Source organism: Cervus canadensis, chromosome 7 (assembly GCF_019320065.1).
Source record: "Cervus canadensis isolate Bull #8, Minnesota chromosome 7, ASM1932006v1, whole genome shotgun sequence".
Classification (NCBI taxonomy): domain Eukaryota; kingdom Metazoa; phylum Chordata; class Mammalia; order Artiodactyla; family Cervidae; genus Cervus; species Cervus canadensis.
Genome location: NC_057392.1, coordinates 46,459,242 through 46,487,174, shown reverse-complemented (window position 1 = coordinate 46,487,174; position 27,933 = coordinate 46,459,242). Strand labels below are relative to the sequence as shown.

Genomic DNA, 27,933 nt, shown 5'->3' with positions numbered 1-27,933 from the left:
TTTAGATTTTTTTCCTAAAGAAAAGATACTACTTAAATTGGAATCCAAGTTAATATATTTCCCAAAGTAGTTAATCTAAAACCAAATCAGAACATCAAATTCTTTTCCAACGTGTATCATTATTTCATCATTTAGTTTCAAGTTCCTATGGTTCTGCATCTCCAGTTGCAGCCTTTTCATTTTTAAACAGGATAAGTAATCTTTAGTTGTGACCTGTTTAATAATATGTTCACAAAGTCTTGCTACTTTGGCATTATTCATATTGTTTATTTCACTGGTTAAATCTTAAATCATATTCATTTTTTACCTAGTATTTGTTAATCCCGGAGCTCATGCTTTGATTTGTTCCCAGTGAATTTTAAATAAAAACTCTCCCTACCATTGTCTATGGGAACTTAACCCTCCCTGTTAATGAATTCTGGAGGGAAATCTTCCTCTGAAGGATACTGTGTCTTTGTTTCCTTTCTGCATTGTCTTGTATGCCTCTTCCCTATTAAATGCCTCTTTCACAGCTGAAGATTTTATATCTTTTATTAAACTCATTCAATTCTTTAGTAACATTTACTACTAGGAAATTCAGTCTAGTGTTTCTAAGTACTTCTTGAGATGCTTTTGAATTTTATTTTTTTAATAGCAAAAACTCAAAAGTATGTGATTAAAATTTGGATTGCTTTAGTTTGACTAGGGGAAATACTTTAACAGTATGACCTTTTTTAAAATCATTGCAGGTTTTTTGTTCTAAACAATGAAGCTGGGCTGTTGGAGTATTTTGTGAATGAACAGTCTAGAAATCAAAAACCCAGAGGTACTTTGCAGCTTGCAGGAGCTGTAATATCGCCCAGTGATGAGGACTCTCACACCTTCACTGTAAATGCTGCCAGTGGGGAACAGTATAAACTCAGAGGTATGACTGAAATATAAGTATTAATAGTGTGATTTGCTTCTTCCTTGAGAAGCTGGTATCCTTACCTCCCTTCATTTAGGTTTTGGAAATAGAAACTGTTATCATTGATGATACAGAAACAGTATTCTACACCTTGGAATTGCTTTAAGGATTTGTGAGAGCTGTTTTAATTAATGACTTTTAAGGTGCACAGTGAGCAAGTCTGTTTAAAATTGACCTTCTGAGAAATTTGTATAGACGAAATACTGAGAAATCTAAAAACATAGACTTGTTTAAAATTTTTTTGTCTTCCACAGATTTGTATTTTACTTCTTTCTTGATTTAGTTATGTTCTCTTTGTGTTTTTTGATGATTAATGTACATAATTGGGATTTATGAAAATGCTTGTATTCAGGTATAACTTTTTTTAGATGAATTTAATTTGTATAGAGGTTTCTATTTTTAATTAATACACATAAAGTATGATGTTAATCCTAATTGATCATGTTAGAGATCTGAAAGAATATATTGAGTACATACCAAATGCTTAATAAAGGGTATTTATTTGAAGAAGAGCATATCTTTAAGAGAAAGTTAAGACATGTCAAGTTCCATATACCCACCTAGCTATATGTAATTTATCCTCCTTAGGAAATATCCACATCCAGCTATGGTGTTACCTAACAAGGTTGATGCTTTGGCCTTTTTCCAACCTTGCTCTGGTCAGGGAGAGTAGGAAAATGCCCTGATTTTCAGTGATCTGTTCTTCATGCTATAGACAATTAATTGTATTCTAAAAATAAATGAAAAAGTAAATAACTTATAGATACTTTTTATCAGCCACAGATGCTAAAGAGCGACAACATTGGGTTAGCAGACTTCAGATATGTACACAACACCACACTGAAGCTATTGGCAAGGTATGTGGATTCATGTATGATATTAATGCACGGAAATGGGGAAAGATCTTTTTAACTTTATTTTTTTGCATTTTAAAATTGAGATTCACATACCATAAAATTGATCCTTTTAAAGTGTACAGTTTCATGGTTTTTATTAGTATAGTCATAAGATTATGTAGTTGTTGCAACTGTCTAATTCCTGAACATTTTCATCACCTTCGAAAAAACCCGTATCTGTTTAACAGTCACTCCCTATTCAAATCTCTCTTCTCAGTCCCCAGGCAAACACTAACCTATAATTTCTGTTTCAATAGATTTGTCTATTCTGGGCATTTGATGTAAATGGAATCATACAGTATGTGGCGTTTGTTTGTTTGTTTGTTTTTGTCTGGCTTCTTACAATAAGCGTAACGTTTTAAAGGTTCATCCATGTCATTGCATGGATCATACTTTATTCCTTTTTAAGACTGAATAATCCTGTTTTATGGTTATACCACATTATGTTTATGCATGTATCAGCTGATAGGCATGTGGATTGCTTACATGTTGTGGCTGTTATGAATAATACTTCTATGAACATTCATGTTCAAATTTTTGTATGAACACATGATTTCAGTTTTCTAGGTTATCCCTAGGAGTGGAATTACTGGGTTTTATGGTAGTTGTTTGTTTAACTATTGAGGAACTGCCAAACTGTTTTTGAAACTGGCCAAATTATTTCCCATTCTCACCAGCAATACACGAAGGTTCCAGTTTCTCTACATTCTTATCGATACTGTTACTGTCCTTTTTTACAATTACTATGGCCATCCTCATGGTTATGAAGTAGAATTTCATTGTGGTTTTGATTTCATTTCTCTAATGGCTAATAAGGTTGAGTGTCTTTTCATGTGCTTATAGATAATTTCTGTATCTCATTTGGAGTGTTTTCTTTTTTAAGATGAGAAAGAGGGTCTTAGTACTTGAAATCTGAGGTCAGAAATGTCTAAAAATGAATATATGGGAAGCAGAGTTAAAGGATTTCCATACCTACTTTTTTGTCTTCTTCCTAGTGTTCTTTCCCCATAGCTAACTTTTTTAAAGTTGTGATTTAGGCCTGCAGTCTTTAAGAAATCCAGCAAAAAACTTTATTCTCGCTGCAAGATTCTAATCGTTGGCAGTGACCAGAAAGTGCTAGTTTGTTTCAAAGATACTTGAATGTTACACTAGAAAAATTACTATTTTGAGTATTGCTGAATATATTTTTTGCTTCAATCATGATGTTTAAATATCTAAAATTAGAAATTTCTTGTTATTCTAATATATGTCTAATATAAAAAAAGAATTCTTGACAGCACACACCTGGAATTAATTTTCTGAGTAAATTACCAGTTTACTATGGGATGTGTGAAATTCTTAGACTTTGAAGGTCTTAAATTTTTCCATCTTCAGAACTATTCTTGTAGTTAATTCTGAGGTTAACTTTATTTTTAAAACTGCTTGTGTGTAAGATTCCAGTATATTATAGGTTGAGAGTTTACCTAAATTTTTAAAAAGGAATTATTTTCTTTGTCTAATAGAATAATCCTCCTCTGAAATCACGGAGCTTCTCACTTGCATCTAGTGGTAATTCTCCTATATCCCAGAGGAGACCAAGTCAAAATACCATTTCCTTTTTTAATGTTGGACATTCCAAACTACAATCAGTGAGCAAAAGAGCTAACTTACCTCCAGACCATCTTGTGGAAGTCAGAGAAGTAAGTATGAATTGAAATCAAGTTAAAATGCATAAAATAATATTACCAGCTTGATTTTGTCCCCCCAAAATTTTAAATCCTGTTTGTGTGTTCTGGGGGCCTCAATGTTTAGGTCATAACAATTCCCTGATTTTTTAGGTGTCCTAAGTTTCCTCAAGTCTGAGCTAGGTTCTGTGCACACTCATGTTTCAAAAATCTGTATCTTTTGTTTCTCAAGAAAAAGTATAGACTCCTTTAATGTAAAATTTATGATAAAAGGGTTATTAAGCTTAGTGGAAAGACTGTGTGATCAAACAAGTGACTTTTTGTTTACTGATACATGTAAATAGAGAATTTCAAACACACAAAAATAGAATAGTTAAATCCTTGATGTTCCTTTATCTCACCATTTTCCTTATTCTCTTTGAAACTAAGTACCAAATAATTCTAGTTAATAAAGAATGCAGTTAGGTTAATAATCCAGGTGTTGTTTACTGAGTTAATTTTGGTAGAGCTCATAGATACCTATGTAGTGGATTATGAAAATAATATTATAAAATCACACCCAAATGATTTAAGGCAGGAAGCTGGGGAGAATGTTCCCTCTATCAGGTTATTTTGGGTTGTATTTATAGGTGAAGAAATTGAGGTTTAAAGAGGTAAAATAATTTGCTTGAGATGAGTAATAGCTTTTAACTCACTTTTTAATCATGTTAAAAATGAATGACAATTACAAATACCTTTTTTAATAAAATAATTTTTAGTATTTATGTTGATGGTATTCAATCTATTGATAGGTGTTTATATCTTTAGGAAATCAAGGTTCTGATATATTAATCTACAGTGAAGGAAATGGAAATATTAAAAGTGGTTAAGATAATCAGGGATGGAATAAAGAAAAACATTTAGGAATATGCTTGTATCATGGTGTGTTCCTTCACCCCTAAAAATTAGGCTGTCATGAAACTTTGGAACTCTTTGATCATGGCTGGTGATGGGAGCTTGAGGGTTCTTCAGAGTGCTGGTGGCATTCTGTTTCTTGATCTGGGTGTTGATTACATGATGTGTTTGGTGTATGAAAATTTGTCAACCCTATATACTGTTGAGAAATGTACTTCCCTATCTGTAATATTATATGTCAGTCTGTATACTTCAGTAAAAGGTTAAAAACAAGCAAAAAGCATATAGTTGAAATTGCCATGAATCGTGCACATTTTCGATGAAAAAGGAACCTTTTTGTATTTGAGATTTTAGCCATCTGTGGAGGCCTCTGCTTGGTTGTGCTTGGATCTTTATGACCTGCTGTACTGAGAACACTGTCATATCTCTCTTAGCTTCTTTTCTACTGTGACTTTAATCCCCTACTCTTCTCTTTCCTGCTCTAATGGTTCTTTTGTTATTCTCACACCCAGGGGTAATTTCTTGCAATATCCACACTGTAATTTTCTGGACTTTAAATATACCCTTTCATATTATTGTGACAGCATGTTAATATTTAGCATATAACTCTGACATTTGTATGTAGAGAGTATGTGGTGTCCCCAAAGTTTCACAGCTGCCTCTTGAGGAAGGATAAGTATTTACTTATACAGCTCACTAATTTAATGGCAGCCTTCTTGAATTATGGCACCAGTAATTATTCTAGGATTTGAGTGTTGACCATTGTTTGGCAGTCTCTGCCAATGCCACCTACAAAAAAGTTTTAGTTGAGTGTCTTTGTCTTCACTAAGTTTATGTTTTTGTTTTTAAGAACTCAGTAGGTCAAACTATAAAATTATAGTTATTTGATTTCTAACATTTTATGTAAATGTTCTATTAGGAACATTTCTGTATTCCAATGGAATAATTGCTCACAAATAGTGCATTTGGAGAGTTCACTGGAACTATGTTTTCCTTTAAAAGTTAGCTTATTTCCTTTTACTTAAAATTATCATAATCTGGTCTGTAGATGCATATTGTTTTCTAACTTTGCTTATGATGCCATGCATTAAAGAATCTTGTTTCAGTTTTGTGGCTTGGATGTATTTCATTGTGGGAGCTCTAAATGCTTTATGAAAGCATGGTCCACAGAAAGTTTCTGAGCCTTTTTTTTAATCCAAGACAATGACTGAAAAGATTTGTGTTAAGGTAAAACCAAAGCTAACAGTTTTCACAAGCTGAGAACACTTTTTAGAAGCTTCTTATTTGGGGGCTTCCCTGCTAGTGTAGGAGATACAGATTCGATCCCTGATTTGGGAAGATCCCACATGCTGTGAAGCAACTAAGCCTTTGCTCTAGTTAGAGCCTGGGAGCCACTACTGAGCACAGTGAAACCTGCTCACTCTAGAGCCCGAGTGACAAAAAGAGAAGCCACAGCAGTGAGAACCCCGTGCACGGCGACTAGAGAGTAGCCCCTGCTCGCGGCAACCAGAGAAAAGCCTGAACAGCAGCAAAGACCCAGCACAGCCTCCCCCCGCCAAGAAAAAAGCTTCTTATTTTGCAGTAATTTTAAATTTACAGAAAAGTTGCAAAAGTAATGCAGGATTTCTAAGTGTCCCTCACTCAACTTTCTGCAATGTTACTATCTTTCATAACAGTATCAAAACCAGGAAATTATATAACTGTAATACTGTTAACTATAGTTCTTATTCAAATTTTAGTAGTGTTTCCACTAACATTCTTTTTTCTGTTTTAGGATCCTGTCCTAAAATGATGCATTTAACTGTTATTATTACTACTTTGTCTCCTTCTGTCTGTAATTGTTGCTCAGTCTTTATCTTTCCTGGCATTGATACCTATGAAGATCCAGTTTTGTTTAATGTTCCCAGATTTGCATTTGTCTGATATTTTCTTATTATTTGAGTGAAATTATACATTTCTGGGAAAGATACCCTTGAAGATATGTATTGTCAGTACCTATATCAAGGAGTAGACTCCGGGAGTTGGTGATGGACAGGGAGGCCTGGCGTGCTGTGATTCATGGGGTTGCAAAGAGTTGGACACAACTGAGCAACTGAACTGATATCAAGGAGTTCATGATATCAGTATGTCATATTACTGGTGATGTTCACCTTGATCGTGTGGTTAAGGTAGCTTCTGCTTGGTTAAAGTAGCTTTTCTCCACTGTAAAGTTGCTGTCTTTTCCTCTGTAGCTAATAAATATCTGGGGAGTTTCTTTGAGACTATGTAGATATTTTTTCTTTTCAAAGACATTGAGAGAACTTTTGTTGACATACTGACTATGGTTCCCAGTAGGCGTTCTCAGGCTTTTTGTGGTCTTGGTATCTGTTTCACTCTTAAAAATTATTGAGTACCTCAAAGAATTTTTGCTTTATATAGGTTACATTTACCAATATTTACCTTAGAAATTGAAACAGGTATTTTTAAAATGCTTGTTTTTAAAATTTACTTTTAAATTTTAGATGTTTTATTATTTTAAAATAAAAATTAATAAATTCATACATGTTAACCTAGATAACATATTTTTATGTCAAACAGCTATTTTTCCCCCCCAAACAAAATAATTACACTCAATTTATTGCAAATATGTAGTTTTAGTTGAATTATATGAAAAAAAACTTTGTGGTTGGGAAAAAAAGAATGTTTTAAAATAGCTTTTTAAGGTAAATGAGGCTCTTCTTTGATACTCCAGTAAAACTGGACAGTGGCAGTTTCTTAAGTGTTTGATGCAGTGTGGAATCTAATATATATCAGTGAACTTTTCATGTTTCTGTTTCATGAAAATACATTGGTTTACCTTGCACTTTGAGTGGATCTTTAACTTATGCATGATTTTGTAACACTGCATTAGTCATTTGGAAAATGTTAGTTCAGAATTAGGCAGCCCTCTCAGATATTGGTATACAATATCAAAAATTCACATTCATTAACATCTGTACCAACTTCATCAGAAAAGGCTTTCAATATTGGGAAACTGCCAAGCTTATGGTGACTGACAGAGGTTTTCCAAAATTGTAATTTCATTTTAAAGCTCAGATTTTATAATTGGCAACAAATACTGTTAGTTGTTTTTCTTGAAATGACAAATCATTTTCTTTAATTTTGAAAAGATGTCTACCACATACTCCCAAGCCTGAAGAGCTTTAGTTGTTAGTAATCATTCTGTCAGGGAAAAACAACACTTGTGTTTCTCCTCTATTCTACTATAACACCCCATACTTCTGTACTCCAATCACCAAATGTACGGGGGTTTCCTTCACACTAGGTAATTCTCTGATTCTTGGCAGACTCCAGCTAGGTGTTCTACAATTTAATTCCTTTCTGACACCATTTAGCTGAGATAGTATCAGATCCCACTGCCCTCATTTCAGATGCCATTCCCAGGTCCAGGTTGTCACATGTGTTTCTGAACAACCAATATATATCACATTCTTTCACGTCAGGTGGTGATCTGTGAAAATAAACTGCTAGTTCAACCTGTAACTCAGTCTCACAGGTGCTTTTCCTTGGGCAACCACAGTGCTTTGGCATGCAACAGCAGTGTGCTTTTTTTTTTTTTTAATATACAGCAGAAGTGTGCTTCTCATTTCTCATATAGACAGTTTTAAATATGTTTACTCAACAGTCAAGATATAGTAAAACTAATAAATTTTACTGATTTTTCAAAAATATTCTTAAATAAAATTGGCTGTCTTTTCCCCAGTCCCCATTGCCTACTCCGTGAGTCCCCGTGAGTCCCCATGCACCTACTCCGTGAGTGCATGGCAGTGAAGAATACAGTCATGACACTGTTGTATCAACTGCCTTGATTCTAAGACACCAACAGTTTTACCCACCATTGCTTTTGCACCATCAGTGCAAATGCCATTAAGTGAAGAAGGCAAATTAATTTCCTAGAATTATTGTGAAAATAATCTTGACTCCATCAACCCCCTGAAAAGAGCCCCATAAGAATCTGGAGAGCACTGTTTGAAAATTGCTATTCTAGAGTGGTCTAGCTCCAGTTGGTTATAATGCAAAGATGTAATTCAAAGTGAGTTTGAAAGGAGTATTTTAATCAAAGTCCATAAGTCCAGCAATAAATGAAGTAACAGTTGGCAAAAGCAACTGACTGTTGAAAATCAAGTCATATTGTGACTCTATGGATTTGTTACTTAAGTGTTAAAGTGATCTATTTTAGTATTTACTAATTACAATTAATTACTAATTTACAGTTCATCAATCACTCCATTAATCAGTGCGTGCTTCATGTAGGTTACTATGCTGTGCCTTGGGAGAAGCTAACATCACCAGTCTAGTAAGGGAGAAACATTTAAAATACAAGCGATAAAATCATGATTCTCATCTGATTTTCAGACAAACTCGATGCCACATAAGTGATGTTCATTATCACCGTATTTGTCATACCTAGCTGCAAAACACAGCTTAAGCAAGTTTTCAGCTTTCATGATGGTTTTTCATTCTTAAGGAACCAGTTTTACTAATGTCAGGAACAGTCACTAAAACAGCTTCGCAGAATCAGTTCTATTTCATTGTAAATATATGGTCAGCCCATTTGTTTGCTTTGGAAAGACCCATAACCAAATTTTATTCTTTGGCAGGAGGAGGGGGGCATGCCATGCAGCTTCTGGGATCCAACTGGTACCCCTTGTAGTGGAAGCACAGAGTCCTAATGAATAGACCACCAGGGAATTTTTAGATTTTAACATTTGCGCTCTAATTATAATTTAAAGTTTATTTTTTTCCAGTCAAGAGCATCACTTTCTTAAGCCTCTTCACTTTTTTATTTTAATTTTTAAAAATAATTTGTTTATTTTATTTTTTGGTTGTGCTGGGTCTTCATTGCTGCCTGCAGGCTTTCTCTAATTGTGAATATGGGGACTCCTCTCTAGTTGTGGTGTGGGGGCTTCTCATTGTGGTAGTTTTTCTTGTTGTAGAGCATGGGCTTCAGTGGTTACAGCATGCAGGCTTAGTGGCTTGAGAGCCCTAGAGCTGACTCAGTAGTTGTGCAAGGATTAGTTGCTCTGCAGTATGTGGAATCTTTGCAGACCAGAGATCGAACCCATGTCTCCTGCATTGGCTGGCTGATTCTTAACCACTGGACCACTAGGGAAGTCCTTAGGCCTCTTCACTTATAATATCAACACTAGCAAGTGGCTTTTTTGGGCCATTTGTACAAAGAAACACTTTTCTTCTCTTAAATGTTATATTGTGAGAGCTGATTATTCATATTGTCAATATCCTGCTTATGATTTTTTCCTTTATTAAACTTTTATTGGCTTATAACATAATATAGAAAAGTATGCAGATCATAAATGTACATCCTTTTTTCCTTTGTGTTCTCTGAAGAGTGTATTCAAGTGAATAGGTGTTTTTTTAATTTGAATGTCCAGTTTTTCAAATGTGTTTCTTGTTGTGAGAATAAGAAGTTGTATTCTCTTGAGTTCAAAAAAGAAAGTGAAAAACAATCTCTTGTTTGGCTCTAGATCGACTCTATTAGCCGGTAACGTGGAGCCTGTTTAACCAGCTCACTTCAATCATTAACAACTTTGTTTGAATATGCTTCCTTCTGAATGTTAGACAGTCCCTAAAGGCCATACTTCCTCCATGCTATTACTTTTGCTGTAAAGTCAACCCATCCTTGAATGTTGTATGTCCCCAAGAAGTTTACATAAGATTAGCTGTTTGATTTGTTCTGGAAGGACATTTTTCCCTTGCCTGGAAAGTAATAAATTCATCTTGGTTCAGATATACTTGAGTAGTAATTTTTTCCCTCAGCATTACTAGCACTTGTGACTTGTTTAAGAAATCTGACAAGTATAAAACTTAGTATTTGCTTATAACATTGCTAGAAGCAGAGGAGAAGAGCAATTATAGTTAGAACCCCTAGACCAGTGGGAGATGCAAAAGAGGCATACTATAAACATCCCATTTCTAATTTCATGCCAAGAAGTTCTTGTAAAATGAAGAAATAGGGTAAGTATATAACTTGGCCTTCAAGCTGTAACAGGTTTAGACATAATTACAGCAGGACTGTAAGCATGAATGGGGATTGTCTCTGAAAATCTGGGGCTTATGTATCAACTAATTGTAGAATTTTGTCTATAATTTCTTATCTGGCCTTCTGTTCTGTTTAATCATGGAAGTTCTTTTCATTAGACCAGTGGTAAACCTAATGGATCTGTTTGGCCCCCTTCCCTTGGTCTCCATCCCAGTTCTTAATTAACCTTCTAAGCATGTATCCTTGTATAAAAGAACCTGATATGTAAGTGTGCATCTTGTAATTTTAATGTAACTACCTCCTGGATCAAAAAATTAAATACTGGGGGACTCTTTAACCCCCTCAGTGTCTTCACTGAGAGCTTTATACTTTCCTCCTCTCTAATAAATCGTATTCGCTTGCTACCAAAAATAAATAAATAAATATTACCAGTACCCTAGAGGACCCTCTGATGCCTCTTCATCATTATACTCTCTTCACTATCCTGACTTCTAATGTGTAGGGGTTTCCTCACCTATAAACCAAAGATTTATTGTGCCTGTGTTTGAAATTTCTGAACTGAATGAAATATGTGCTTCTCTGGGTATGGCTTCTTTTTAGTCAGCATATGTTGGAGATTTACTTACGTGTTATCATCTTTTGAGTAGCACTATTAAATGCTTATTGGGAATAGCCAAACAAATTTAAAATAGATTTCTAGGCTAAATATATCCTAAAAATGACAATTGTATGTTACATGTTATACAGAATATGGTGATTAAAGTGGCAACTATATGTATACATGCTATACAGAGATTGAGTGAGAAACATGGAACTGTTATTTTCCTTAGATGATGTCTCATGCTGAAGGACAACAAAGAGACTTAATTAGAGGAATTGAATGCCTTCCTGCTTCTGGCCATCTTAGTTCCTTGGACCAGGATCTCTTAATGCTCAAGGCTACTTCCATGGCAACTATGAACTGCTTAAATGACTGCTTTCATATTCTCCAGTTACAGCATGCATCACATCAGAAGGGCTCATTGCCTTCAGGTAAGTTATTGCTTAAAGGTAGGACTGAACATTACAGGTCAAAACATGGAAATAATAACTGCATTCTTTGTAATTCTGCTCAAGAAAATCTTAATCAAAGCAAGACAAATAGAAAACCAACTAGCCTCTTGGTTTTTATTATCGTACTAATGTTACACAAAGTCTCGTTTACTGTGTCCTTTTTCAAATCTAAAACCATTTTAGGTCTCATATAATTAAATATTCCTTTAGAGACCTCAAATTAAACTTGTCAAAAACTGAATTAAAAATTCGTGTCTTCTGTATTTCTGTTGAAGTTGATGGCATTACTCTATCCAGTCAATCAAAGTAGAAACATTGGAATCATTCCTTGGTTGCTTTAGTCCACTAGTCACTATTTCCGTGTTGAGATACATATATATAAAAGTCTATCAGTCACCTTTCAGTTTGGAAAATAAGATATACATCTAGTATTCGAGAGCACCTATTTGTTGAAATTATTTTATTGGAAAAAACAATGTTATTGCATTATTTGTTATTGCATAACAAAAAATGAAATTTTCTATTAAATGAGATTAATAAACTCGTTTAAAAATTGAGATATAACTGACATATAGTACATATAAAATGACATTGTATATAATTGACATGCAAGTTTAAAGTGTTGGTTAAATACATTTATATATTTATACGCCACCAGAGTGTTAACTAATGTCCCAATCGTATCACATAATTGTCATTTCTTTTTTTCTCTGCCCCTTTGGAACTAAGGAATTCCCTGTTCTGTAATGAGAACATTTAGGATCTAGTCTCTTAGCAACTTTGAAATATTTACTGTAGTACTGTTGACTCCATTCACTGTGCTGTATATTAGATCTCCAGGACTTATTCATCTTCTAGTTGCAAGTCTGTACCCTTTAACAACATCACCCCAATTTCCCCACCCCCATCACAATGAATTAATAGTAGTAACTTAGTATTTCCCAGCACTCATTGTTTTCTTATTCAATGAACTCCTCTTGCTTGTGAAAGAAAGATATTTTAGAAAGAACTGATCTAGAAGGACCCTGAGACCAGACGATTTGTTTGATAAAGACTTTTGTTATGATTTATCTGTGAATAATCTCTTAAATCTCTTAAATTCAGTGTTTATGTGCATCCTATTTCAAGAAGTAGGGGAATCTAGATGCTGATATTAAAAATAAACATATCAAGGTAGGAACAAAGAGCTTTCATTTCTTTGAAATTTTGAAACAGGCCCCATGAACTTATCCAGGGCATTCCCCCAATTGTGAATCCCCCTCAGTGAATCCAAACTAAGTGCCAAGGCAAGATGCTCTGGTAGCCTCATAGGTACTTTGTAATTTATTCCTCTACTGAAGTCTAGGATTTTGTTATAGACTAAGTAAATTCCATACTCCTTTTAAATTTCTGGTATAGTAGTCTGAGTATCCCTTAATGTAACACTGTATAACCAAGCTTCTGTGAAACCTAGATCAGCCTCTGAAATCAAATGGAACATTTTCCATTATTGATTAGGCATAGAATCCACTTTGTTAAACTAGTTGAGGGTAATAAGAGACATTTGAGTCATTAACTGAGAAGATGACAAGTCTCTAAATGTGACCACTGTTTTTCATTAGGTCAGCTATTATTTATTCAGTAGAAGAACCTTTCAGTTTAAAAGTATATGGAGCCTTTTTATATGATTGGAAAAAAAAACATAATGGACATGCACCTGCAATTCTTAAATTAGATTGTGGAATTATCTTGATTGGTTAGAAAATTGGTACTGAGAATAAGGTTCAACCCCAAATTGAAGTAGATTTTACTGTTTCACAATCCCAGGCAGTTCCTATAATTGTGATTCCCTCAAATCTAACTGCATAGTGCTTATCACTAGAGGGTCAAGATTCATGCAGAAAGGTCAACTATTGGGGTGAGAATACACTTAGATTCACAGATTTGCCCAGGAAGTGAGTTCACTCCTATTCAGGGTTGATTCACTTAAGTGGTATCTGATTTCAAGTTGGAGGTTGCTCTGTTGTAAAATAACCAATCGTCATGCTCATGCTAATGAGATACAAGTCGCTGTCTTGCAGAGTCTCTTATCTGGCTGAATTGCTTTTAGCCTTGTAGATGCAAAACAAAATCATTTAATAAAATCCACATTTGCTGAACTTCCCAGATTATGAGCAAGTTTCAGCGAAAGTTTTCTCTTACTTCATCAGGAACGACAATCGAATGGTTAGAACCAAAGATACCATTATCAAACCACTATAAAAATGGAGCCGACCAACCCTTTGCAACTGAGCAAAGTAAGCCAGTGGCAGTCCCAGAAGAGCAGTGTGTTGCAGAATCTGGACTATTAGCAAGGGTAAGGTAATACAAAAATACAGTTTTGGAGTAAAAATTTGGAATCGCTGAAAAGCACCTTTTCATTGTCAGGATGTGCATACTCAGAGAGCTCACTCTAAGTGTTGTTCTACTTTGAACTGCATTGGCTTTGGAAGGGCTCTATTGCATAAAACTTGTACATATTGTGTTTCTAGGTTAAATTATATGTCCTTCTTAGTTTTAGTTTACTTTTGCTTTATATAAATGTATTTAAAATTTACATGTTTTTCTTTTTCTGGAAAACAGCTTTTCTAATGGAAGATTATTTGCATGATATTTATCTCATAGATTTCTTAATTTAACATTATTTAGTAGGTGTTTGCTATTAAGTTTCTAAGTTTAAAGGTTTACTGTTAAGGTTTTTTTTGATAGTAAGCACTGTACCACACCAATTTTTAAAAGTGTTAGTCTACTTAAAATAACACACAGTCTTATGTATTTAATATTTTTGTAAAGTAATGTTCGTTACACATTTCCCAGAAGCTAAACAGGGCTCTCTTCTATTCTTAGTTCTACCTCTGTAACATATCATACTGTTTTTTTGCCTCTTGAGTTTACATCTTTTATTTTTATGGTTATCATAATTACATAGATAGTTTTGTTTTAAGCTCTTTTTACTTGATACTTCTCGTAAGTGTTTTTATATGTTATTCTGGGCTATATAATTAAAATTTTTAAAGGGTGAAGTAGGCTGTTGAATGTCTAGGTTGTTATTTTTTTTTTTTGTTCGTATAAATAATGCTGTATCATTTTGTCTACTGTTTTATTTTTTTTTCTCCCCTTTATTTAGATTATTTCTTAAGTTATTGCCAACTAAAGTTTTTGAGTCAGGAGTAAGGCATGGTTTCTGGCTATGTGTAAGTTAGTAAATTGCTCCTTGAAAGAAACATACCACAGGGACTCCCAAAGCGGGCAGAGGTCTGGCTCAGTGAGGCAGGCAGGACCGAGGGCGGGGGAGGAGGAGGAAAAGCCTCTTGTTCTTACAGTTTCTTAACTAATTCATTTGTGGAGTCACGCAGTTAGTAAGTATTCATTAAGTTATCTTAGTATATGACAAGTCCAATGTTAAGAGTTAGAGGAGACACAAAAATAGAAGACAGTTCTTTCACTGGAGAGACTTAAAATCATTTAGAGTCCCCAATTACTGTGAGGCTCTAAAAAAGGTGGGCTCGATAAAGGCCAGAAATTGTAGGGACCTAACAGAAGCAGAAGATATTAAGAAGAGGTGGCAAGAATACACAGAAAAACTGTACAAAAAAGATCTTCATGACCCAGATAATCACAATGGTGTGATCACTCACCTAGAGCCAGACATCCTGGGATGTGAGGTCAAGTGGGCCTTAGGAAGCATCACTACGAACAAAGCTAGTGGAGGTGATGGAATTCCAGTTGAACTATTTCAACCTTTGATAGATGATGCTGTGAAAGTGCTGCACTCAATATGCCAGCAAATTTGGAAAACTCAGCAGTGGCCACAGGACTGGAAAAGGTCAGTTTTCATTCCAATCCCAAAGAAAGGCAATGCCAAAGAATGCTCAAACTACCGCACAATTGCATTCATCTCAACACGCTAGTAAAGTAATGCTTAAAATTCTCCAGGCCACGCTTCAGCAATACATGAACCATGAACTTCCAGATGTTCAAGCTGGTTTTAGAAAAGGCAGAGGAATCAGAGATCAAAAATTGCCAACATCCGATGGATCATCAAAAAGCAAGAGAGTTCCAGAAAAACATCTGTTTCTGCTTTATTGCCTATGCCAAAGCCTTTGACTGTGTGGATCACAATAAACTGTGGAAAATTCTGAAAGTGATGGGAATACCAGACCACCTGACCTGCCTCTTGAGAAACCTGTATGCAGGTCAGGAAACAACAGTTAGAACTGGACATGGAACAGCAGACTGGTTCCAAATAGGAAAAGGAGTATGTCAAGGCTGTATATTGTCACCCTGCTTATTTAACTTATATGCAGAGTACATCATGAGAAACGCTGGGCTGGAAGAAGCACAAGCTGGAATCAAGATTGCTGGGAGAAATATCAATAACCTCAGATATGCAGATGATACTACTCTTATGGCAGACAGTGAAGAAGAACTAAAGAGCCTCTTGATGAAAGTGAAAGAGGAGAGTGAAAAAGTTGGCTGAAAGCTCAACATTCAAAAAAACTAAGATCATGGCATCTGGTCCCATCACTTCATGGGAAATAGATGGGGAAATAGTGGCTGACTCTATTTTTCTGGGCTCCAAAATCATTGCAGATGGTGACTGCAGCCATGAAATTAAAAGACGCTTACTCCTTGGAAGGAAAGTTATGACCAACCTAAATAGCATATTGAAAAGCAGAAGCATTACTTTGTCAACAAAGGTCCGTCTAGTCAAGGCTATGGTTTTTCCAGTGGTCATGTATGGATGTGAGAGTTGGACTATAAAGAAAGCTGAGTGCAGAAGAATTGATGCTTTTGAACTGTGGTGTTGGAGAAGACTCTTGAGAGTCCCTTGCACTGCAAGGAGATCCAACCAGTCCATCCTAAAGGAAATCAGTCCTGAGCATTCATTGGAAGGACTTATGTTGAAGCTGAAACTCCAGTACTTTGGCCACCTGATGCAAAGAGCTGACTCATTTGAAAAGACCCTGATTCTGGGAAAGATTGAGGGCAGGAGTAGAAGGGAACGACAGAGGTTGAGATGGTTGAATGGCATCACCCACTCAATGGACATGGGTTTGGGTAAACTCCACGAGTTGGTGATGGACACAAGGCCTGGCATGCTGCAGTTCGTGGGGTGGCAAAGAGTCAGACACAACTGAGTGACTGAACTGAACTGAACTTACTGTGGGGAAGGCTTGCCTGATGATGTTGAACCCAGGTCCTGTCATCTCCTAATATGTGGGCCAACTCATTAATCATGCTTAACTTTCTCATTTGTAAAGTAGGGGTAATAATACATTATAAGTTGTTATTAAGATAAAGTAAATTTAGCAGAGCACCTAGTTTATGGAAAATGACCCCAGTGTTGTTGGATTTTACAAATCCAAATGGCCATTCATGTCGTATTCTTTGTGGAATGATTATTCCTGGAGCACTGCTGCACAGAATACAGTGTAAACTCAGGCAGAAAACTTTAGTCTTTTTTTTTTTTTCCCATTTATTTTTATTAGTTGGAGGCTAATTACTTTACAATATTGTAGTGATTTTTGTCATACACTGACATGAATCAGCCATGGATTTACATGTATTCCCCATCCTGGAAAACTTTAGTCTTAATGTGACAGATACTGAGATCATGAGCGTGAGAAGGGATGCAAAATGTATAAAAAGATGGGTATATCATATGACTTGTAATTGAAGTGTGGATAGAAGTCTGTGGAAGTAGGAATGAAGACATGAACAGGGAATGTGCATTTCAAATGAAAAATCAGTTGAACTTGTGATTGACTGGATATAGGGTTGGGTAACAAATGACTTCCAAGTTTTTGATTGATTTAATCTCAGTCTAAAATTGAGATTAAAATTAGGGTCCCATTCACAAACCTAGCAAAATTAGAAAGAAAGCTTTTTAAGAGAAGGTTTAGAGTAGTTTATAAACATGTTGAATTTTATGTGGGAAGAGGATGTATGATTGTTAATGTACATGAAAAACAGTTTGGAAATGATGAAACCAAAGCTTTGCAGAGATCAGGACTATAATTTTTTGTGAAAAATTATAAACAATAGATAATACACTCCATCATAACATTTTCATTCTTCTAAATGAGAATACAAAACATGTTGGAGATCAGGATAGAGACATATGGTAGAGATGAGACACAGAGATGTGGGGGAGAGGATTGTTGAATTTCTAAACTTTCTGAAATGAGTAGCCTAGTGTATGACCCAGTGCAAGCAGAAAAAACTCTTTAAGTGCATAGATTCTTTTTGTTCAATTAACAAAAGATTTTAGACTCCACTCAAGCTTTCCTGGTGGCTCAGCTGGTAAAGAATCTGACTGCAATGCAGGAAACCTGGGTTTGATCCCTGAGTTGGGAAGATCCCCTGGAGAAGGGAAAGGCTACCCACTCCAGTATTCTGGCCTGGAGAATTCCATGGACTGTATAGTCCATGGGGTCACAAAGAGTCAGACACAACTGAGCAACTTTCACTTTCAAGCATACAAGAATAGACCTGAATTGTTTGAAAATTTCACATATGCCTTTTTTGGAATTTAAGTGTCAATGCAGGCTGAAAACATGTATTACAGTGGTGGAAATGTTGCTGTCAGGTGATAGAGAAGATAAACGCTAGAGACTAGAATGAAGCCCAGAGTTTCTTAGTGCCCAAGTCAGAAATCAGGAAGACAAAAAATGGGGTTGGTATGAGTTTTGTGGAATTTCCCTTTGCCATGCAATCGCCAGATATTATGAATTCCTAGAAACTCAACTGCTTTTGTCACTGCATTTACTAGTCATTCTGAGTTTGTAGGGATTTTATACATTTGAGCAGTTTGTTTGAATTTTGGTAATGCTTTTTTTTTTTTAAACTTATCTTTAAGAAAGGCATGATCTCTAAGAAGAGGCGTTTCAAAAAGAAAAGAGAGCTTCCAGAATCTTCCATTCATATTACACTTTAGAATCAGTATTTATTCATGAATGGAATTCTTTTTTTTTCTATTTTATTAAGTGGTTTGACTATTTTTATAAAGATAACAAAAATATGTTCTTTAGCTTTTCTATCAAATTTGTTTATCTCTTTAGTTTAATACTATTTTCATTAGAGTTAACTACACAATAAACTTTGTGTATAATTGTGTATAATAATGTTAAGGCTATATTTGCATTATTAATCTGTGTCCTAGGTTCTGACCTCAAATGTAATAGTACCTTTCAGAAGCTGAAGGACATTATTTAATCAAGATCTGTATTTTCCCCCTCAACATTTCTCAAATGAAAAATTGTTATATTTGGTATTGTATATAGAAAGAGGAATGATCTGCTTTTCCCTCTGATTTATAATGAGTATACGTTCACAAATAAACTATATTATGCAACTGACTTAGGGTGGATTACAGGAAGTACTTCCTGACAGACTTACTAGCCATAGAAAAGGGAAATTGAGAAATTCGCCTTTGGGAATCTCTCCTTAAGGTCATAAAAACAAATAATTGTGGTATATACAAACAGTTGGTGTATTTGGTCTCTGAAAAAATGAATTGGACTCAGTTCAGTTCAGTTCAGTTGCTCGTCATGTCTGACTCTTTGTGACCCCATGGACTGTGTCACACCAGGCTTCCCTGTCCGTCACCAACTCCTGAAGCTCGCTCAAACTCATGTCCATTGAGTTGGTGATGCCGTCCAGCCATATTATTCTTTATCATCCCCTTCTCCTCCTGCCTTCAGTCTTTCCCAGCATCAGGGTTTTTTCCAATGAGTCAGTTCTTCACTTCAGGTGGCCAGAGTATTGGGATCTGCTTCAGCATCAGTCCTTCCAAAGAATATTCAGGACTGCTTTCCTTTAGGATTGATTGGTTTGATCTCCTTGCAGTCCAAAGGACTCTAAAGAGTCTTCTCCAACATCACAGTTCAAAAGCACCAATTCTTCGGCATTCAGCTTTCTTTATAGCCAACTCTCACATCCACATGTGTGACACTGGAAAAACCATAACTTTGACTAGATGGACCTTTGTTGGCAGAGTAATGTCTCTTCTTTTTAATATGCTGTCTAGGTTGGTCATAGCTTTTCTTCCAAGGAGCAAGCATCTTTTAATTTCATGGCTGCAGTCACCATTTGCAGTGATTTTGGAGGCCCAAAAAATAAAGTCTGGCAGTTTCCATTGTTTCCCCATCTATTTGCCATAAAGTGATGGGACTGGATGCCATGATCTTCGTTTTCTGAATGTTGAGTTTTAAGCCAACTTTTTCACTCTCCTCTTTCACTTTCATCAAGAGGCTCTTTAGTTCTTTGCTTTCTGAACTGGACTATTAATTGATTTATCAGAATTTGAGCTAATAAAGACTTTATTGATAGAAGTGATGATAGAAGGGAAGAAGAAAAAAGCAGAACAAAGGCAAAAGAATGACCAGAAATTCATTATTTTTCATCTCTATCACCATGTTTTGTATTTTGTTTTTAATATTTTAAGAATATTAAGTTCTTGATTTTATGCCTGATTAGGGTTGGTTTTCTTTGTCTAGCTACAGAGAACAGATGGGCTTCTTGTTTGATAGGATTTGCTTATGGGAAGAGAAAACTAAAGGCAGAGACATTAACAGAATCATTTCTTTTTTAAAACCCTCATAACTTAAATTTTAACACATTAGCAAAGATAATATACTCATGAAAGCTCTCTTGCACGAAGGTAATGAAAAGAGGTACTCCTGAGAAAGATCGTATTCCATCCCCACATAAACATGAAAAGTGACATCCAATAAGATTATTTAGAATTTTGGGATTTGAAACTGTTACTTGTTTAAATAAAAATAAGAAATTAGATTTCTCTGACTTGCCCAGTGGTCAGTCCAGTGGTAAAGAATCCATCTACCAAAACAGGGAACACAAGTTTGATCCCTGGTCCAGGAAGATTCCACATGCCACAGAGCAGTTAAGCCTTTGCGCCACAACTACTGAGCCAGTGAGCTGCACCTACTGAGCCAGCGAGCTGCAACTGCTGAAGCCCACGTCCTCTTGAGCCTGTGCTCTGGAACAAGATAAGACACTGAAATGAGAAACTCGTGCACCACAAATAGAGGGTAACCTCCTCTTGCCACAACTAAAGAAAGCCCATGTGCAGCAACAAAGACTCAGCACAGCCAAAATTAATGAATAAATCTAATTTTAAAAAGGAAATGAAATTAGAGTTCTTTTAAGCAGTTATTTGGAGCTAAGACCTTTCTAAGAGGAGGGTAAACATTTTTGGCTTTTCTAGGGGTTGTTTTATTGATTGATTGAAAAACTGTGTAGAGAACCTTTTGTGGTCTTAAGACTGCATAACCAACTACAGGGTTTCCATACCTGCACCTAGAATTTTCTTCATCCCCAAAGTTTCTTCCTGACAATTCCAAGGATGAGTAAATATCTAAATACAGATTACAGAAGTTAGACTGGATATGTACAGTCACTTTAAAATTTTACTTTTACAGTGTAAGCTTAAAAATAGGGCAAATATTTAATTCTCAAAGCATCTTGAATTATAGATAGTAGTAGGGTCCCTAGGCAGGTGGAGAAAGCCTTCAAAGCCTAAGTTTCAGATGAGACATTTTTTCACTCTTCCTGAAAAATCCTATTTTCACAAAATATATGTATTTTATGTGTGATGCTTATGACAAAACAACAGTATGTTCAATGTCAGTGATAATGCGTTCATTGAAGGAAATCTATTCCATGGCCAAATGATGTAAGTTGTATTTTCAGAAAGATTTTTGTCTGCTCTCAGTTTTGTTTAGGCCTAATATGTCTTCATCTGATGTTTATACTTTTATTCTTAGTGCATATTAACACGCACTTATAACAACAGACTTTTGCTTTATTTTGCATCAAGGAACCTGAAGAAATAAATGCAGACGATGAGGTGGAGGATACTTGTGACAATAAGGAGGATGACCTGGGAGCTGTGGAAGAGCAACGCAGTGTTATCCTACATCTCTTATCACAGCTCAAGCTGGGCATGGACTTAACAAGAGTAAGTAATGGGATAGACAGTCTATGAAGATCATTTGGTCAGGACTGTACCTATAATTGTTAATGCTGTCAGGGCTTTTTAATCTTTATGAGTTTGTTTCTTTTTCTCTTGATCAGCATTTCTTATTTTCATTAAAAATGTGATGGTTTTTTTGGTGCAGATTAAGTCACATGGCAACTAAAGACCTGTAATCTTGTTTCTGTGCAAAATAAAAGAGTCCATTGGGATACAGAATTGGAAAATGTAAAGAAAAGGATTTAATCCCATAAAACCATTAAAGTCATTGATCCTTCTGCTTTATTCTTACTTCCCATGTTTGATAGTACATTTTAGGTATTCTCTGTAACAGAGGTCAGCAAACATTTTCTGTAAAGGATCAGATAGTAGATGTTTTTTGCTATGTGGGCATAGATCTCTGTTGTAACTATAGTTGATACATAGTTGTAACTATATATATAGGGGTTAGGGACACCAGCCCCTCATGTAGTTGAAAATCCGCATGTAATTTTTGATTCTGTCAAAACTTAGGTACTAATTTATTTTCTGGGAGCCTTACCAATAACATAAATACTCAGCACAACTTTTGTTTATATGTGTTACTAATAGTAGACATCAAAAATGAAAAGAACGTGAAAAACATTCATGTTTATTTACAGGTATAATAATTTATGCATTGATAATGATGAAACAGCAACATGATTGTTTTATTGTATCCTAGTGCAGTAAGCTTCATGGTAGCCTAGCCTATATACTAATGAATAAATTGTTATAAAATTTTTGTGACATAAGGTATTACAGTCATATTCATGATATAGGAAACATTACATTTTTAAAAAATCCAACATACCTGTGATAATACAGTTTCTTGCAGTATGAGAGAGGTGTGATAGTTATGGTAATATAGTTCTTTGAAAGCAAAGTTATGAAACAGTAAGAAAACTAACATATTCATTTTATATTATGTATTACTCCTCTTAAGCCTGTGTAAGTGTAGACTATCCACCTCAATACAAGTCTTGCACATGATGTTCTGCATATATATTTTTGTATATTTATTGGAAAAAAAATCCATGTATTTTGACCTGCATTTCAAACCCATATTGTTTAAGGATCAGCAGTATTCAACCCAGCCTGTGAAGTGTAAAAGCAGCTGTGGATAATACTGGGTTGACCAAAAAGTTCATTTGGGTTTTTCTGGGTAATACCTTACAGAACAAACCCTTTGGCCAGCCCAATATGTTGGATTGGATGGATGTATTTCAGCAAAACTATATTACACAAACAGGAAGCCAGATTTGACCTGAAGGCCATAGTTTGCATACCCCTGGTCTGCAGGCTTGCTACTTTAAAAATGTGGCCTGAATTAATTTGATGGTGGGAGTCCTTTTACTGTGTGCTGTGCTTATGCTCAGTCGTGTCCGACTCTCTGCGACCCCATGGACTGTAGCCTGCAAGGCTCCTCTGTCCATGGGGATTCTCCAGGCAAGAATACTGGAGTGGGTTGCCGTGCCCTCCTCCAAGGGATCTTCCTAACCAGAGATTGAACCCAGGTCTCCCACATTGCAGGCAAATTCTTTACCATCTGAGCCACCAGGGAAGCCCAAGAATGACTGGAGTGGGTAGCCTACCCTTCTTCAGGGGAACTTCCTAACCCAGGAATCAAACCAGGATCTCCTGCACTGCAGGTGAATTCTTTACCAGCTGAGCTACCAGGGAAGCCCCCTTTCACTATATATGTGTATATCAAATCACTACAATGTACACTTTAAATAACTTATGGTTTTATTTGTCAGTTATGCCTTATAACTGAAAGAAGAAATAAATCTGAAAGTCAGTATCATCACCATCACCTGAGAACTTGTTAGAAATGTATAATCTTGGCCCCAATCTCAAAGTTAGAGAAACAGAATCTGCGTTTCAGGAAATACATACATATGCATTAAAGTTTGAGAAGCACTGATGTATAGTTTTTAATTTTAGGCCCATCTTCTCCTTTCCCAGTTTATCTAATGAGTGTGCCTTAATTTGTTTTAACAATTAACCCATGACATTGATTTAGAAAGCCAATAAGGTTCAAAACTTATGTATGTTAGACATTTACTACTGTGGAATTACATATTTTGAATCACTACTGACACTACTTTGCGTTAGTGTGGAATTTCAAAATTGACTTCAGGATATATATTTTGAATTGAGGTTTTCAATGCCTGTGAGGTAGTAAAAGTGTAATTTAAAAGGTTGTTTGATTCCAGTGAATTACTTACCTGAAAATGTAACTTAAATAAAAAGCATTTTGCCTTTAGCATTCACTTTGAAGCATTTCAAAATAAAAAAATATATTTCTTTACTTCGACTTATAGTAATTATAAGAGAGTTTGTAAGTAAGTTGATTCAATTAATAACCTACTAAGAAGCAGATATTTTAGGAATAGATAAAGAAAGCCATTCTAACAATTCATCTTTCATCTAATCTTAGTATTTCAACTGGGTATCATTTTTATTCTAGAAATATTTTCGTATTAGTGGTTCAGAAAAGACTAGTTTTAAAATTGGTTAAAATGAGCATTAGGTATAGATTTATTTGGTTATTGTGGTATTTGCTGTCTTCTAGTAAATTTAGGTTTTAAGTCATAAGAACAATGTTGGGGTTTATGAGGCATTAGAACATTTGAAAAGAATGTGCTGTAGTAATAATCCAGATGATACATTCTCTTTTAACATAGATGATGAATTCAATGTAGTTTGTCCACATTTGTGCATTGTTAATTGAAAAAATATATATTTTATTTATATATAAAATCATTAACTGATCACAAATTATAGTCCATGGGGTGGCAAAGAGTTGGACATGACTGAAGTGACTTAGCACACATATAATATTTATTTTTTATTTTTAAAATTTTATATTTATGTATTTTTAATCGGAGGATAACTGCTTTACAATGTTGTGTTGGTTTCTGCCATACATCAACATAAATCAGCCATAGGTATATGGCTTCCCTTCCACCTCCCACCCCATTGTAACTCTCAGAGTTGTCACAGAGCACTGGGTTGAGCTCCCTGTGTCCCACTTGCTATCTGTTTTACATACAGAAATGTGTATGTTTCAATGCTACTTTCTCAATTCATCCCATACTCTCCTTCCCCTCTGTGTCCACAAGTCTATTCTCTATGTCTGTATCTCTATCGCTGCCCTACAAATAGGTTCGTCAGTACCATCTTTCTAGGTTCTATATATATGAGTTAATATTCAATATTTGTTTTTGTCTTCCTTACTTCACTCTGTGTCATAGGCTCTAGGTTCATCCACCTCACTAGAGCTGACTCAATTTCATTCCTTTTTATGGCTAATATTCCATTGTGTATATGTACCACAACTTCTTTATTCATCTGTTGATGGACATGTAGGTCGCTTCCATGTCCTGACTATTGTAAATAGTGCCCCAGTGAACATTGAGGTACTTGTGTCTTTTAGAATTTATATACGTTTAAAAGAATGGTACTTTTTGAACAACGTTAAAGAACCTGGTAACTGAACTGCAGTCACGTACACCTCCTATCTAACAGTGACACTGAGACAGCAAAGAGTTATCGAGCCACCTTATATTCCAGACACTGTTAGGTATTGTGACTACAGCCACAAAGAAGGCCCTTACTTGCATATTGTGAATAAGTAATAGCCATTTTTCCCATTATTTTGTTCTTTTAAAAATAGTGTCATGAATTTAGTATAAACTTTTCAAAGAAAGTTTTTGAAAAATAAAAGGAAAAAAATCTATAATTCTACCATCCTAACAACACAGATGTTACTTATTGTGATTTCCTTCCAGTTTTTCTTTATATAATTATATTTTATATCCAATTTTACAATATTTCCCTTTTTTTCAGTTAATATCTTTTTTTTCGTGAAGTGTACTGTACACACAGAAGACTGACTAGAGTGCATAGAAAGAGTTCAGAAAACACTGGTAAAATAAATACCTGTGTACCCACCTCTGATTAAGTTACAGAACATTGCCAGATCTTGGAAGCTCTCTGAGTGCCCTTTCCAGTTGTAGTCTTCTGTTTTTTCCTAGATATAACCACTTAACTTGTCTTTTGTGTTAATCATCCCCCTACTTTCATTTATAGTTTTACCACCTATATATGTATCCCGTAACAGTGTTACTTAGAGGAAAGTGAATAGTGAGTACAATCTTGGCTGTATATTTTCTTTATATTTCTTATGAGAGGTATTCTTAGAGATCTGGTGTTTCTTGGATTTCCCCTCATGTTTAAGTATAAGTTCAGTTCAGTCGCTCAGTCGTGTCTGACTCTTTGCAACCCCATGAACCACAGCACGCCAGGCCTCCCTGTCCATCACCAACTCCCGGAGTTTACCCAAACCCATGTCCATAGAGTCAGTGATGCCATCCAACCATCTCAACCTCTGTTGTGCCCTTCTCCTCCCGCCCTCAATTTTTCCCAGCATCAGGGTCTTTTCAAGTGAGTTAGCTCTTCACATCAGGTGGCCAAAGTATTGGAGTTTCAGCTTCAACATCAGTCCCTCCAATGAACACCCAGGACTGATCTCCTTTAGGTTGGATCTCCTTGCAGTCCAAGGGACTCTCAAGAGTCTTCTCCAACACCACAGTTCAAAAGCATCAATTCTTCTACATTCAGCTTTCTTTATAGTCCAACTCTCACATCCATACATGACCACCGGAAAAACCATAGCCTTGACTAGATGGACCTTTGTTGGCAAAGTAATGTCTCTGCTTTTTAATATGCTGTCTAGGTTGGTCATAACTTTCCTTCCAAGGAGTAAGCATCTTTTAATTTCATGGCTGCAGTCCCCATCTGCAGTGATTTTGGAGCCCAGAAAAATAAAATCAGCCATTGTTTCCACTGTTTCCCCATCTATTTGCCATGAAGTGATGGGACCAGGGGAACTAAAAACCTAATTTTAAGTTTTGAACATGTGAGTGGAGCCTGTGCTTTTCAACACAGTAATCTGAATTGTTGGGGAACCTGATGTTAGTATCATTTAGATTTTTCCTCTAGGGTTAATCGAATTCCCCCAGAAGAAAATTCTTCTAACTCTTGCTTGATAGGTAAAGCAAGTAGGAGTTAGGGAGGAAAAGAGGGCTAGATTGGAAAGTGTCTTAGTATCAATCATTTAATTTATAGAGGGTTACTTCGTACCCCTTTATCATGTCATTTAACTAGACCCAGAGTATTCTTGGGCCTCCCTGTAGCTCAGCTAGTCAAGAATCTGCTTGCAATGTGGGAGACCTGGGTTCGATCCCTGGGCTGGGAAGATCTCCTGGAGAAGGGCATAGCTTCTTCTCCAAACCCATTCCATTATTCTTGCCTGGAGAAATCCCTATAGATAGAAGAGTCTGGTGGGCTATATTCCACAGGGTTGCAAAGAGTTGGACACAATTGAACACAGTACAGAGTTAAAAACGTAGACTGTTTTAATTTTATTTTCACATTTCCCTCTTTCATTTGTATTACTTCCTAAGACAAGATTCTTGGAAGAATCATTACTAAGCTAAATGGATATGAAATCTTCAGGCTCTTGAAAAAATGTTGCCAGATTGTTTTGTCACAGAGTTGAGCCAGTTTCAGTGCTTCTCCAATTCTGCTTTAAATAAAATGTTTAATCTTCCTTCTATTTAATGGCTTTAAGGATCAAAAGCTCTTTTCTTAGAATTAGTCTTCTTGTGCTTAAAATTAAATGTAAATTACCATTCTCTTCCCTTATGTCTTTCCCCTTATGATACTTTTATCCAATCTAGGAATTTGAAGTGGTTGGTTTTTTTTAGTTGACCCTTTTGAAGTCCTGAATTGATTGTTTGACCTTAACAGTTTGGAAAGGCTATTTCCTTTTAAGCATGCTTATATTTTTTAATTAACTTATTTTTAATTGAAGGATAATTGATTCATAACATTGCCCTTGTTCCTGCCATACTTTAACATGAGTCAGTCGTAGGTACACATAATGTTCCCTCCCTCTTGAACCTCCCTCCCACCTCCCTCCCCACCCCACCCCTCTAGGTCGTTACAGAGCCCTGGTTTGAGCTCCCTGGGTCACACAGCAGATTCCCCTTGACTGACTGGTAGTGTATATGTTTCCATGCTATTCTCTCCATTAGTCCCACCCTCTTCTTCCATTCTGTGTCCATGAGTCTCTTCTTTATGTCTGCATGCCCACTGCTGCCCCGTGACTAGGTTCACCAGTACCATCTTTCTAGATTCCATGTATATGCATTAATATACCGTGTTTTTCTCTTTCTGACTTACTTCACTCTGTATAATAAGCTCCGGGTTCGTCTGCCTCATTAGAACTGACTCAGATGCACCCCTTTTTATGGCTGAGTAATATTCCATTGTATATATGTACCACAACTTCTTTATCCATTCATCTGTTGATAGACATCTAGGTTGCATCC

The 27,933-nt window shown here is 35.7% G+C and overlaps 1 protein-coding gene across 1 annotated transcript in view; it reads left to right on the top strand.

The window, feature by feature from the left end:
* OSBPL11 (oxysterol binding protein like 11) overlaps window positions 1-27,933 on the top strand; it is a 90,005-nt gene that overhangs the window by 31,611 nt on the left and 30,461 nt on the right. The window contains exons 3-8 of the mRNA XM_043473211.1: window positions 729-904; window positions 1,724-1,803; window positions 3,345-3,521; window positions 11,271-11,472; window positions 13,683-13,828; window positions 21,356-21,496. Coding sequence (XP_043329146.1) covers window positions 729-904; window positions 1,724-1,803; window positions 3,345-3,521; window positions 11,271-11,472; window positions 13,683-13,828; window positions 21,356-21,496 — 922 coding nt within the window. The remainder of the gene's footprint in view (window positions 1-728; window positions 905-1,723; window positions 1,804-3,344; window positions 3,522-11,270; window positions 11,473-13,682; window positions 13,829-21,355; window positions 21,497-27,933) is intronic.